Genomic DNA, 14,715 nt, shown 5'->3' with positions numbered 1-14,715 from the left:
TATATTAACATAAATAGCATGAAACATAACTATATTTTCCAAAACAAACAAAAAGATGAGTGAAAAAGTAGTTTATGTGTTTCCAAATCTTTTTAATGCCTGGCCTAACAGAAATCAGCTAGAGTCCCAAGCCTGCTTCTATATTAATCTCTTGTGACATGCTGTTGTGTTTGAAGTATATAAAGATAACCTGGCCTCATACAGGTATGTGGCTAAAAAGAGAGGAAATTATAATAGCTTTTCAGATGATTGCAAACATATCACATAGTCTCTGCAAAACTCCAAAGGATACTTGTGACAAAATGAGTGAAAAGGGCAAATAGTATTATTATGAAAATAGTTTTGATCTGTGGACCCACTAAAAGTGTGCAAGGAGTTCCCAAGGCCTCTGCACATTTTGAGAATTACTGACCCAGACTAATGTCCTAACTTCCTTTACTTCCATTCTGGCACTCTCGCAATCCATTATCTACTCCAAAGTCAAGATGCCCATTTGAAAATGCAAGTCACATTCTATCATTCCCTACTTTGATTCTTCTTTAGATACTAGATTAAAATACAGAATCACGCCAAGGATTTCCAAGGCACAACTCAGACTTTGTCAAGTTTCCTAATGTCTCCTGTTCCCCCTTCCCCTTGCTCTCATTACTCCACTGTCATGTCAGTTTCTTTAAAAGCAATGTTCCCCCTTTTACCTCAGTCTTTGCAATTTGTTCTTTTCTTCCTCTTTGCCTGCCTCATCTTTCCCTCTTTGTTTGCCTCATCCTTCAGAACTCAACTTGCTTTAGTCAGCAAATGTTTCTCTGGTTCCACCATCTTAATAATAGTTTCACTTTACAAATCAGCAAACTGAGACTTAAAGATATTAAGAAGAAACTTGCCTAATGTTCTTACAAATAATATATTCAGAATTTAAATCCACATCCCACAAAGTCCATGTACTTAATGGCTCCGTTACACTGTCACTTAAACAGCAACTTTAAAAAAAAAAAAGAAAGAAAGATTAAATCATATAGGACTCTCCTTATATTGGTATCAACCTCTTGAAATTTGAAAACATCTGAAGCAGTTGTTTATGTTTACAGTCAAGGAAGTCTGTCCCCTGGGACACACAGCTCCCAGCCTGCTCTTAGGTGCCCCAGGTGGCATCCCTTGATGTCACTGAGGCTCCTGGCTGAGGCTCCTGACACACACAAAGGGACATCCCAGCCGGAACCCTGGCATTACACAGAACCGCATAACCACAGGCCTCTTGGTGCTGACCTGAAGATCTCCAGCAGCCTTCCCACTTGGCTCTCCTCCCACACAGAGAAAAGCTAAGCGTGTCATCAGACTTCACATTTTCGTGAAGCAATCCTCCTCCTCCCCCCACAAGAGTTTCCCAGTTTCAAATCAAACTGAGTTATTTAGATTCAGCCTTCTTAGCTCAACATGGTGGAAGATAAACACAGGCTACCCACAGTGTGGGTGCTGGTGCATGTGACTACAAAGCCATTTTCTGACTCGAGGAACCTGATCAGGTGTCTCTGCTACCGTGAAGCTTAGTTTTTTTTTTGTTTTTTTTTTTTAATTTCTAAGATGGAATTAACTATGTCAGCGAGCACAGAGTACAGGGCAAAGTTGTGAAGAAATTCCGCAAATCCTGTCATCACATAGTCGATTTACGCATTATTATTAAAATTTACTCTTGTAGGTGATTAGTTTATAGACACTTTGTAACTATGCCTAGTAGGTGACCTTAGAATCAGAGACTTTTAGATGTGCTGCATCTTTCTTTGGGCAAGTGGGGTTCACTAGTTCAATAGGTACTAGTGTACCTATAAACTGTTTCCAAAATGGAGCATATCAACGGGTCCCCTAGACCTAGCAAGTATGTTTTGGACAGTCCTCACAAAACCTATACTAACTCTAGATGGAAGACATAAATTATAATGAAGCATTCAAGGAAAAGAGACAAGAAAAAGAATGCATCCCTACTAACAAATTTCCCAAACCAAATCTATCCTGTGAAATTCACACATAAATGTGCTCTCTGTGAAAATTAAAGCAATGGGACGCCATATTACCAGTAAGTCCAGTATTTCCTTTTAAATGTAATTTTATGAAACAAAGCTTTAGTTTCTAAAGCTCTTCCAAAATATTCCTCTACTACAGAGACTGCCTCGTTCCCTGGAATTAATTTTTCTTGTTCTGTTCATGAATACCAACTTCATTAAAACGTTAAAGACTTAATCCTGAGTTATGACTTGATGAGATCTCTGTGGGATGGGAAAAAAAAATCAAGAGATCACAGTATCTGCTATTATAAAATGTTCTTACAATGGAAACATAATTTGTTGATGAGAATGCACTGCTGTAGAGAAATGGAACTAAAAAAAAATCACAGGTATAAAATATTAGTTTAAACCCTAGGGTGAGTTTCTGAAGAAAAAAAACTTTTTTTTTTTTGTTTCACAGACATCACACCAAATATCATTTAATTAGGCTGATTTGTAGACATGAGCCAAATTTTTAGAAGAAAAAATACAAAAAAAGTAATTACTATAAAGGTATAATATACCTAGCATATGGATCTATCTGTTCTTGATCAATATATTAATCAAAATTATTTCAATTTATCATTCTAATTAATAATCCAAAAACCACATGATTAAACATTTTCCCTTTTTTTGACCATTATCTTCTTGAAGTTTGTATTTTCTGTGATGTTTTCTTCATCTACCTAAAAGGGTATGCTTAATAGTAAAATGTTGAATGCATGTGTTATTAAATACTATCCATCTACCAAAATGAGGTGGAAAAATACTAAAATGTTCTTAATAACCACAATTTATAACAGCAGAAATAGTACTCTGAAAAAAAAAAGACAAATGAAAAGCAACAATAGTATATAAAATTAAAATCACTTCACTGGTTTATTTTATCCAGTCAGTGTAAATATACTACATCATTTTGAAAAAGAGAGGGGCATGTAAAACCAAATACTTAAGTTATGAAAACTAATATCTTTTAGAAGAGAAATTATGTTTAATTGCTGATTTTTTTAAATTTTCTGGTTTGTTGGAAGGAATTAAATTATACAGAAAAATAATGACGCAAAATAACTTGAAGTACATAGATTTTGACTTATCTAATTAATCTGCAGTTTCCAGAGAGGCTCTTATTTGAAAAGTGAGAGTTACGATATGACTTCCAAGGTTCACAGCTACCTCAACATCCAAAGATTCTATTAACACCTTTCCTTTCTTGATCAGGAATGATATCCATTACCTGCAGTAACTTCTGAGTCAAAACATAAATTATTTTGGAGTCAATCATTGATACAGGTATTTCTATTCAGACTAAAACAAATGTTGGAAATAAAGAAGCCATGTAATGCACATGTATATACAAACAGCTTAGCTATAGCAAATTAAGTGACATCAATATTTAAGCAAATACTCTAGAAGGCCTGGCTCATGCAGGTATTTCACACCTAATAACTCAAATAATGCCACTAAGAATGCTCCTTTCCTCATGAGAAGGTACTCCAACAGAAATATTCTCAAGGTTTTCTTATGGTTCAATGACCTCAGTCAACTTATCAGTTCAACATCTCCAGTATTTCATATCCAGAGCTATATAACCCCTAAGGGACCAACTATTCCTGTGCTGTCTCTATGTCCTCACTATTGGATTTATTCCTATAACGTATGCTTGCTATAAATCAGTAATTTTAGAACTCCAATTGCTTGACTCAGCCTCTACTAACCTCCTTCAACCAGTTACCTCCATTCATTTACTCCTATTCTAGTTATAAAATATTAAGAATAATAATACCAATATCAAATGCTATAAATAAAGAAATCATTTCTATCCTTTGACAAAATACCCCGTTCTTCATTCTACTCTTTCCAGTGTTCTGTTGTGACAAGCACAGGCATGAAAAATCCGTTGAGTCTAGTGCTGGTCCCAGTTTTGCCACAGTCGAGCTGTGCAAGCTTGCATGAATCACCCACTTGCTCTAGTTCTAGGATTTCTCACCCAAGTAAAGATTTCACTGCACAATCCCAGGGTAAGCCATGACACTGTGCTCCAGGGATGAGGTTCAAAAAGCATCTGATTTGCATCACAGCCCTGGACTGGCAGGATGCGAGGTCTTGCCTTACTAGTTCTTACATTTTCACTCTGAAATATCAGGGTTTTTGAAACCTGAGTCCATTACCCTGTAATTTCTATATTCCCATTGTGTTTATAAAGTTTCAACATTATACACCTCGGCACTTGGTGAGCTAACACAAGAAATTGAGAGACACTCAATGTGTCAGCCCTGAAATCAGAATATAACCGTGACCTTCTTCCCATCCAATACTTGGCTTAGCTTTACTGTCTCAGCCTCACTCCACTGAAAAGTCTGGTCAATGGGGGAATGTGTCTTGGTGGTGGTAATTCTTTATCAGTACAAGGAATTATGTCACCACTTCACCAAGTGTGATCCAGCTTGTAGTTCACAAGGATTACACCAAAGAAGGGCCAGTGATTTTTAAGAGTAACTCAAATATTAAGCGAACATAACATCAAAGCGCTTATAAAACAGATTCTCTCAAATAGTTTTTTCTTTTTGATGTTTTGCAACTTCCTCCCAATCCAGCTAAAGAATCCTCTCTGGAATTGAGATGTGGAAGGTGCTATCTCTCTATAAATAGGCTCATCCCATGCTATGTGAATCATGGTTGCTGACAGCAAATCAACCGATTAATTATTTGGCTTTGTTAGTAATGATAATAGCATGCTATCATCTTCCTAAAAGCTTTTCAATACCCCACACTTTTATTCTTTTAAGCTGAGCATCAGAACAAACTCAAGTCCACAGTGTACAGATATACAGGTGTTGCCCTTGCACTGGGCATGTCTTAACAAGTCCTGTCATGTCCTGCCAGATTGTTACTTTGACACTTTCGCTAAGGGAAGTTACCCATCAGGATCCTTTCTGCAAAGAGGTATATATACAAAATAGATGAAAAAGCAGAGTAGATTAAATGAACACTGAAGAAAACAATAAAATCTGTTTTCTAATGAGGTGCTAAGGAAAGGCCCGCAGGAAGCAATGCACTCACTCCAAGCTTTCCCTATCTCCAAATCAGCTTCAACAAAGATCAGGTGGGTTTATCTTATCCATTCACAAATATATTCTTCCTGTTATTTGTATTGCCTTGCTTTTAATTGAGGACCTGAGTAGTATCTAGTCACAGAATCATATAATTTAACCAACTGCAGCACAAGAAGACATTTCAGAGACTGGGGATTAAGAGTCACGTTTAATTCAGAGCCTTGATGTTTCCTGTAGACCACACAAGTCCTGAGAGGAGATGGCCTCCAAATGATCTCTGTACAATAATACATGACATTTCTATTTTCCCCTAAAATGAATTATTTACTGTTTTATTAAATAACTATAGTTTCTGCATAAATCTTCACTTTATGAAATGCACAAGTTATGCTAATAACATGTAAGATAACAGAGACTTTAGTGACTCCTGCCTTGGGATCATAATTATTTTTTTATTATTCCTGAATTTAGTTTTTCCTGAACATCACAGAATAAGAAAATTAGAACATTACAGAGTGAACAAAGTCACAAAAACCCAATGGAAAAATGAGATGATATGACTTCTTTGTAAGGCTTAATCTCAAATTTCTAAACTAATTCTGAGCTTCCTTATCCAGAATTCCCACGTTTTCCTCACCCAATGACTCTAACCCACACACCTCATTCCTGGAACCCAGAAAGATAACAGCCAGGGTTGCAAAATCAACAATCTCAACCCACTGATCACAAAGTAGACTTTCTTTCTAGACAGTATTTCCTTCAAATTATCCACAGTAAGGATAGAGGATCTACAGAGTGTAAATGACCCTGCTGGTCCATCCAGAGGACTGATAGTCTGGTGAAGCACAGATCTCAGCAGTACTGCTTTCATTCTCTCAAGCTGGGACACTGACCTGGCTTGAGCTGGGAATAATCACTCTGAAACTCATGGTAGCCAATTTCCCTTTGCAAACAGAAAAACATCAAAGATGAACCAGTAGAGTTTAGGGAAGAGAATCAGCTTCATCTAAGCCTTGCCAGGAAAATCTCTGAAAAGTTTGAAGTTCTTATTACATTCCTTGGTCCCAAACTGCAGATACTATCAGTCTCTTAATGTCCCAAAAGGAAGCGTGAGTGTACAAAGGAAAGAAAAGTTAATGAGCAGAGTCCTTGGAAACCATGACAATTGTTGAAGACTGAGACTAGGGCATTATATGTAGAAAGAAGTGAAAGAGCATATGGGGAAATGGAGAGGTGAGAAATTGATCCAATGTCTGAAAGATGCATATCATGTGTTGCTGGAGCAAGAGTTAGAAAAAGAGAAAAATTTAAGTTCCTCTGGTGTCTACGAAATGTATGTGTCCAAAACTATGATAAATGATACGAGGGATAGAAAAAAAAAATGTTCATAGTTAGGTCCCGAGTAGGCAGTATAAGAAATCCACGGATGGATGGATGGATTGGAAAGAGAGAGAACTATTGAGGCTGAATGAGGTGGTCAAGGACTCTACAGGCTATTTGGAACCAAGAACACCTATACAAGTAACATACATCCTACACAAAACGTGGATTCATCAAGGTGTTGTGTTTTCCTGAATATGGGACAAAAAGCTATTAACTGATAGAAGATTACTGAGTGAGAGATGTCTGAAAATTAGGGGAGAAGGTGGCCCAGAATGGAAGAGGGAGTTTCTCCTTCCCTCGCACGGGTGCCCCCAGGTACTTTGAAGAGGGGAGGGAGGAGTCGATCTCTGAGGACCCCATGGCCTGGGCTTCTACTGACCTGGTCTCCGCCTCACTGGCCTCTTGCGACCGCTGCAGAAGCGCACTTTGCTGAATACCCCGAGGACGTGCCTCTCGCACAGGGAGCGCCCGTCTTTGCTGGGGCTGGAGCGGCGCTTGGAGGCCGACACCCGGTCGCTGTTGGACTCCCTCGCCTGTCGCTTCTGTCGGATCAAGGAGCTGGCTATCGCCGCAGCCATAGCTGCTCAGCGCGGGCCCGGGGCCCCGGGCTCCACTGCGCCCTCGGTATCGTGCTCAGCCGGGGCGAGGGCAGGACCTCGGCGGCCTGAAGGGATAGGGCAGGCGCCGGGAGGCAGTGCTAATATTTGAGGAGGCTGCAGTACCGAAAACCCGGCGCCCACAAGGTTACTCAGAGTCTGGGCAGTGGCGACAAAATGTGTGAAAATCCAGATGTAAACTTCCCCAACCGCTGGCGTTTGGGGGCGGGGCGGTCCCAGGCCTTCCAGCTAACTAGACTCTTGCACCCCAAGGCGATCCGCGTCCAGGGGCAATGGGGAGTTGGGTCACACAGCGCTCGGAGTACCAAGTGGAAGGGGTAGAAGGATGTCCAGAACAACAAGCCGTGCCCCCGGTGGAGAGGCGCAAGCGTTGTCAGGTGTCCAAAGTATATCTACACATACATAGAAAACCCGTTTACAAAGCAGAGTCTCAACCGAGGCGGGTAGCGTGCCCCCGGTAGAAAATACTAAAAAGTGAATGAAACGTTCCTTTAGAAAATAAGCCACCAACCGCTAGACAGAAGGAGAGGAAGGCAGCAATTTAACTCCCTGCAGCCCGCAGTTCTGGAGATTAGGAGTTCCGTCCCGGCTGAGTGAGGTCTACGGAATGCATCGCACCGGCTGCGGCTCTCCCGGGGCCCGCCGCCCGAGTTCTGGAATTCCGAGAGGCGCGAAGTGGGAGCGGTTAGCAGGAGTCGGAGCTGGGGAGCCGGGCGGGGGCAGCTGTTTCCAGCTGCGGCGAGCGCGACTCCCCGCCAGTAGCGCTGCAAAGAGAGCGGGATGCAAGGTCCGGGGGGGGGGGGGGAGAGGGAGAGTGTGGGGGAGGGAGGGAGGGAGATCCTCGAGGGCCAAGCACCCCTCGGGGAGAAACCCGCGAGAGGCGAGCGCCAAGGATACGCGCGGTCCCAGAGCGGGCGCTCTTTCTCTTCCCGCTGGCTTTCTGGCACGAGACGGGCACAGTTGGTGATTATTTAGGGAATCCTAAATCTGGAATGACTCAGTAGTTTAAATAAGCCCCCTCAAAAGGCAGCGATGCCGAAGGTGTCCTCTCCAGCTCGGCGCCCACACGCCTTTAACTGGAGCTCCCCGCCATGGTGCGCCCGGGGCCGCCGCGCCGCGCCGGTCTCCGCACAGGCTCAGAGCGAGCGAGGGAAGGAGGGGCGCCCTGGCGGGCTCGGGATCAGGTCATCGCCGCGCTGCCCGGGCCCCCCAGGCTCGCGCGGCCCGGCAGTCGACAGGTCGCAGGCGGCAGATCAGATGGGGATCGCCCGCCCGACGCAAGGCCGATCACTCAGTTCTGCGCGGCCCATCCCGGCCGAGGACGCAAGTCACCCGCGCGCTGCAAACACCCGCGCTTCGGCTCGGGCGGGGCGGGTGCTGGCTGCAGACGTCGGTCCGAGGAGGCTGTGGCTCTCGGCCGGAGCTGCCCACCATGGTCTGGCGCCGGGGCGCGGGCGGGGCCCCTAGGCCGCCCGGGGCGACGGCGGGAGGCAGCCGAGTGCGCAACCCGGGCCCTCGGGGCCGGACGCTGACTCTGGAGCCAGGGCCGGGAAGCAGGTGCGGGCTGCCGTCAACTCGCCCAACTTGCTACGCGGGTGGCCGCTCCGAATGGCTGGCTACTGGGGCGCCCCCCGTCGCCGCGCCACCGCCTCCCCGCCCCGGAGGGGGCGCTCAGGGCGGAGTCCCATTCATGGGCAGAGGCGCGGGGCGCGCCGAGCCGCACCGGCTCCCGGGCACCTCCACCACCGTCGCCGCCGCCGCCGGGTCGACTCGCTCGACTGGAGCGCCCGCTCCGCAGGGAACTCCAAACAGGGAAGACAGCCTCCGAGAAGGCGGGTGGGACGTAGAGCCGGCGGTCGACGTGGTGCCTCCTTCAGCGCCAGCCCACCTGCCCAGGAGCTCGGGAGCGCCCAGGTGGGGCCAGGCTGGGGGCCCGGCTTCTGGAGCTAGGGTAGCGCAGCGCACTCGGGTCCTCCTGCCCTCCCTCGCGCCCTCTGCTCCCAGAGTCCCTTCTCCTCCCTCCCTCCCGTCACCCCTCTCCCCCTTCTCTGTCTTCTGTCTCTCCCCTTTTCTCCTCTCTACGCAATCCTACGTGATTGAGGTTTGGATGAGAAATTCTCAGAGGCAGAGTGAGGGAACTGCAGCTCGGGTCTGCTCTGTCCCGTCCCTCCCCCCAGGGAAAAGAGAAAACACAACTACCAACCGGTTAAAGGAATCTGGGTGCACAAAGAAGGGACGGGGTGGGATTGGAGGGGGTGAGGCATGCTGAGAGGAAGCTGTCCACCTTCCCTGGAATAAGCTGAAGCACTTAGGATTCTGTTTAGGGAGGAAGGCAGTGGGCACTGGGGAAAGTAACAATGGCCTCTTGGGTCCTATGTTGGGCCCCACCATCAGCTTATTTTGGGGCAAGTGTTTCGGCATCCTTGGAACCCAGATTTCTTGGTTCTGTCTGGAAAACTGCCTAGCAGGCTCAATGAGGGGCTAAGTGAGCACCCTGCACAGATTGGAGAATAGAGGTGGTGTGAGAGTGACAGTGACAAGGACAGTCAACTAACACCCTAAATTGCAGTAAGGTCTCCAGGAGTATTTATGATGACAGCTGGATGTTACTGAAAACTCAGCACTGAAGATACTGTCTTCCAAGTTAAAATGCAGCATGAAAGGTTTTGGAAACATGAAAGGAGTAATCACCTTCCATTCACACTAAGGCCTGGAAGTGACTGTTCATTCCTTACATTTACAGATCTCTTCAACTTGTATTGAAATAACCTAATTCCTTCCCTTCAGGGACACTTCACTAAACTTCAAGGGTAGGGTCATAAGGTTAAAAGGATGATTTCCAAGTAGAGACAGGTATAGGATGGAAATACCCTAATGAAAGGCAAAAAAAAAAAAAAAGCAAACACTGGAAGCTACTGAGAATGAATGTGAAGATTGGAGATGCCCCAAGAACTTTCTAGATGTGGACACAAGCCTGTGAGCCTAGCAGAAATTCACTTAGCAATGAGAAGGATTGCAGTCTGGTAGGTTGTTTAGACCAAGTCCTATATCTACACAGAGTCATCCTACTGTGCTGGAGGCTTGGACATTGCATGCTGCCTCCAGGCATAACACTGACAGTGCTCATAGGGCAGACAATTAGGAAGATTACACAGGGGAGATACCTCAGAGGCAGGGAAATGCCTACTGCAGATGGGGAGGACACATCCCTTCCAGCAGATCATTGTGGCTGAATAAGGACAGTGAACCTGGGATTCTAACAATATAGAACAGGAGAGCCAAAAAAGATACACACACACACACACACACACACACACACACACACACACACACTGGTCTTTTCCAAAAGTGAAGAATTTCAAAAGTGCATGGATGGGACAAGGGGAATTACTTAAAATTAAATCAATTGCTAACACTATCAATCAGGGAATATTCACATTCTATAAATAAATTGCTTTCCTTCCTTGACTAGCATTCTTGAAGAAGGCAGGCACAGATCTGGCTGCCTGGCTTTAAGTGCTCCTTGCCTTTTGTATTTCAATACCCAAACAGAAAAGGTCAGTTAAGGCAAGGAATCCAGAGAAATGGATAAAGGGTAGGGGGATATAGTGAGGCCTTGAGGTAATCACACTGAACTCTGAATCTCTTTTTTATCCTCCAAATGGGGATAATCATTTCCATCTACCACACAGAACTGATTGTATGCGCAAGCATTTTGAAAACTGGAAAATGCCAAATGAATGAAGAGATGATGATAATTTAAAAAAAAAATGCATGATTTTTTCTGAGATGATTTTTTTTTTTTCAAATTCAGATTCCTGATGGATTTTCAGAACCTGAAACAGAATCTCTATGAGTAGAGCCTAGGAATTTGAGTTTTTAACAAGTTCTTCAGGTGTAAAAGTTTGAGATGAGATAGATATATAAATGTAGATATATAATAGACATATATATACTGTAAAGAAAATAGTATAAAAGGAAAAATAAACTCACTGTCATATTCCCCCAAATTGCAATCCTATCCTACTCACCAGCTAAAAAAAAAAAAAAAGAAAGAAAAAATGACCTGAAGAGACATGCACTGTAATCTTTGGAACTGTTGACTTTTTTTTCTGTAGGTTTATGAAAAATGAAATTTTTGATACAGAAGGTAACGAATGTAGTGACACAGTATAGAAGAAAATAATGGGGGAAGACATGAAAAGCAGAGAGCAGTTGCTGTTTGAAGTTCTTCTCTCTGTCTTCAAAGACTGTGTCAAGTTAGGCATTTAAGGAATAAAACAAAAGCAATAAATGCCAGCTTTCTGAGAACATTAGTCCTGTCTTTAGATGTCTATTAAAAGAATGTGGTGTATTCAATTCAATTAGACAACAAAGACTTTATGTTTTTCCTTGTTCTCCTGCAGCTAGTCAGAGTGCTTTTTGGCTGTTTAGTCCTTTTTAGTCATCATCTGCATCATTTACTCCATTTCCCCAATGAGAAGAGGTAAATATAGAGAAATTGGAGAAGTAATCTAGAACCTATGCACCTAGCTCTTAAGCTCAGAAGCCATGTACAGAACTAAAAAATAGTTTTAAGCTAATTTTTTTTATATCCAGAAATCCATAACTTTCTTTCCAGAGTCGTTAAAATTTCCATAAGTTTCCCTCCATGGTTACTAGGATTTTTCCAATATCTTTGCCTTTGGGGGTCAATGAGGTCAAATCAACCTACTTAGGATTTAGTTTTTAAAAATCAGATTATTTTAAAGGATAATATCTCAGGGATAACAATACTTTGATTTTCAGTATTTCTTTGAACAACTTGGGAATTTCCCTTTGCAATTCTAAAATATCATGATGGAAGCAGATTTAATTACTTTGGAGAAAGTTGCCATATACACATCAAAACTGTAATTATATAATTATATTTCTGGCCTCCAGTCAAACTAATAAAACACTAATAAAAAACTAATCATCTCCTTATTTTAAAAGGAAAAAAAATACATTCACTTTTCTTTCCCTTACTCATATGCCAAATCTTCCAACTCCCAAATTAAATTATTAGGGCTCTTGTACACATTCACCAGAAACCTTGTGTTGATCACAAATTGTCTTCAAAGTTTTGTTTCAGTTACCAGTGGGACTGTCTACATTCCATCTCTTCTTCCTTACCTTCAACAAGCTCATAGTTCCTGCCATGTATTTGTTGTTGTCTTAATCACCACTAGCTGTGTGCTACTGGACAAGTTATTCAATATGTCTAAAACCTATTTTCAAAATAGATCAATGATAATGATACTACCAGTACCTACCTAACTGAGCTACTTTAAGACTCAAGAATGATGTGATAATAATGTAAAACTTTAGAACAAACAGGAAAATATCCATTCAAATCAAGGCCCATCTCACCCCGAGCTTTAAAATTCAGACTTCTCCAAACAGGAAAACATACCCTATGATTCATACATATCATCGTTCATTCATGGACATAATGTATTTAACAAAGGCCAGAGATCTACTTGAAATGAATGATTAATCATGATATTGTAATGACAAACCAACTTTCATTAATGGAATATTGTCAATGTCCAGGTCTGTTGGGAACACAGAGGAGGCCAGCTCTGCCCATACCTCATCCCGCCGAGATCAGGCCCTTCACGCAGAGCTTGGTCAATGTGAGCTCACTGGGCTCTGACACTGCGAGCTTGACAAGCAGAAGACATTTTCTCCATGGATTTTATCCCAAACAGTTGCTGTACTTTCATTTGCTTTTCTCTGCCAGATTGTCAGTTAAAATAGGTTGGCAAAAGCAATACGAACAGTTACTTTCTAATAATTTACAAATTCCTTTATACACCAAATTCACTTTTGGTGCTTTATTCAACAACTGAATTACTACTACATGTTATATATTTGTTTGGTCATCTCTCAAAACAGGAAAGAAAATAGCTTTAATTCATCTTTATGACAGAGCAGTATCTTTACTGCTCAAGTTGAGAAATTATCAATGTTTTGGACAATATCTGTTTTGGTAAGAAAAGATAAAACTAAGGTGAGCTAATGCTAATCTTCCTGCCCAGGTCTATGTCCTTTACAAATATTGACAAATTGAATCCTTATTATACAGTCCTAGGAGGTAATTTCTGTCATCATTCTCATTTTGAAAACGAAGAGTCTGGGGCAAAGAAAAGTTAGGTTGTTTAATCAAGGTCACCCAGCTCCAAATTGGTAAAATTCAAATGTAACCCATGTCATTTGTTTCCCATTGCTTTTTATCTTCTATGTTAAAATGCATGTAAAGTATAATTATCATTTACATTTAATCCTTTACTGTTTGGAAATCATCTTCCCATGTATTATCTTAGTAAGCATCTCAGTAAGATGATAAATAACCTCATGAGGAAAGTTAAGGAGATGAGAATAAAGCAATAAACAGACAAAATGAGACTCCAACAAGTGACATATACCTCCCCATGTCACATAAATGTGAGTGAAGATCTCTGAGCTTAATGAGCTTAATACAGTCCTATTGACCTCAATGTGTCTGATGTTCTAACTTAGGTCATACAGAGAAAAAACGGGAATGTCAGATGCCCTTTTGTTCATCAACCTCTAGAGCTCTCCCAGCAGGATTTCACAGGGTTTCAAGAAACCTTAACGATATCACTTGAGGGTCTCCCTGGTGGCACAAGGGGTTGAGAAGCAGCACTATAGAGCTGCCCGCAGCCACTGCAGTAGGAGTTTGATCCCCAGTCAGGGAGTTGACCCACATGGCACAGCAGACCTCTCCTGACTCCCCTCAGCAGTGTATTTCAGTAGATCTGCCTCTTCTGTTCCCCACTCTGTCTCTGGTGAATCTGCTCACCCCCACCCCATACTTCTGGCCTGTACCCCAATTTTTGTGTGCATAAATAAATAAATCTTAAAAAGATATCATTTGATGTTGAAAAGAAGGGGACCCATGTGTCTCAAATCTTTTCCCTCTGCAGCTTTTTCTCTTTCTGGGCCAGGGAGATAGGATGTGGCTTTCCCTGTCTTTACCATGAGAAGATGGCCTCTGAAACTCTCCTCAGTTCAGTAATTTGAGTTAAACTTCATAAAAAAAACTATAGGGAAACTAAATCAAAACAGGAATTTGAGAAATTTATAATTTATAAATGTAAATTTGACCCCAAAAATTTGTATTTTTTTCTATTCCCCTTCCCTAAATATTTACATTGGTTTGGCTTGGAAGACAGCACTAATATTTGGTTAGTTTCCTTTCCAGCTGGGTTAAGGATATTAGAAAACCTGCCTCATTATGTCAGCCTTTCTCTAATTTTCATTGTCACTGATCCAGTGGTATCCCTTCTTCTAGAAAAGAAACAGCTAGAAGATGGCTATTAAACTGTATAACCTATAAAGAGAGAGAGTCATCATTTTATTTGATTTCCTACCACCAAGAAAAGAGGGAAAAAGACAAATACAAACACCTTGCTGAAAAGAGCTTTCGCCAGCAAGTCACCACTAGCCAATGTTCTCTATGAAAAGTACTTCCCGTTAGTAGATTTTACTTTTACTATATTACTTGGGCTCTACTTCTGGATCATTTCTGATACCTGGGTGATTGTGCATAAGTCACATAACCTACGGATATTCAGTTCT

The 14,715-nt window shown here is 42.3% G+C and overlaps 1 protein-coding gene across 2 annotated transcripts in view; it reads right to left on the bottom strand.

Annotated features, from left to right (window-relative positions):
* Nucleotides 1–14,715, bottom strand: part of FGF12 (fibroblast growth factor 12) — a gene marked incomplete at both ends in the record, with an annotated part of 330,544 nt that overhangs the window by 233,041 nt on the left and 82,788 nt on the right. The window contains one exon of one of the 2 annotated variants that reach the window (XM_084231017.1): nt 6,852–7,050. The exons of the other annotated variant lie outside the window; for it this stretch is intronic. Coding sequence (XP_084087143.1) covers nt 6,852–7,050 — 199 coding nt within the window. Of the gene's footprint in view, nt 1–6,851; nt 7,051–14,715 lie in introns of those variants that run through there. 2 annotated transcript variants of the gene reach the window in all.

The sequence above is a fragment of the Talpa europaea genome (genome assembly GCF_964194135.1).
Source record: "Talpa europaea genome assembly, chromosome: 4".
Taxonomy (NCBI): domain Eukaryota; kingdom Metazoa; phylum Chordata; class Mammalia; order Eulipotyphla; family Talpidae; genus Talpa; species Talpa europaea.
Note: the sequence above shows the minus strand (reverse complement) of the source record. Positions and strands in the feature narration are given on the sequence as shown.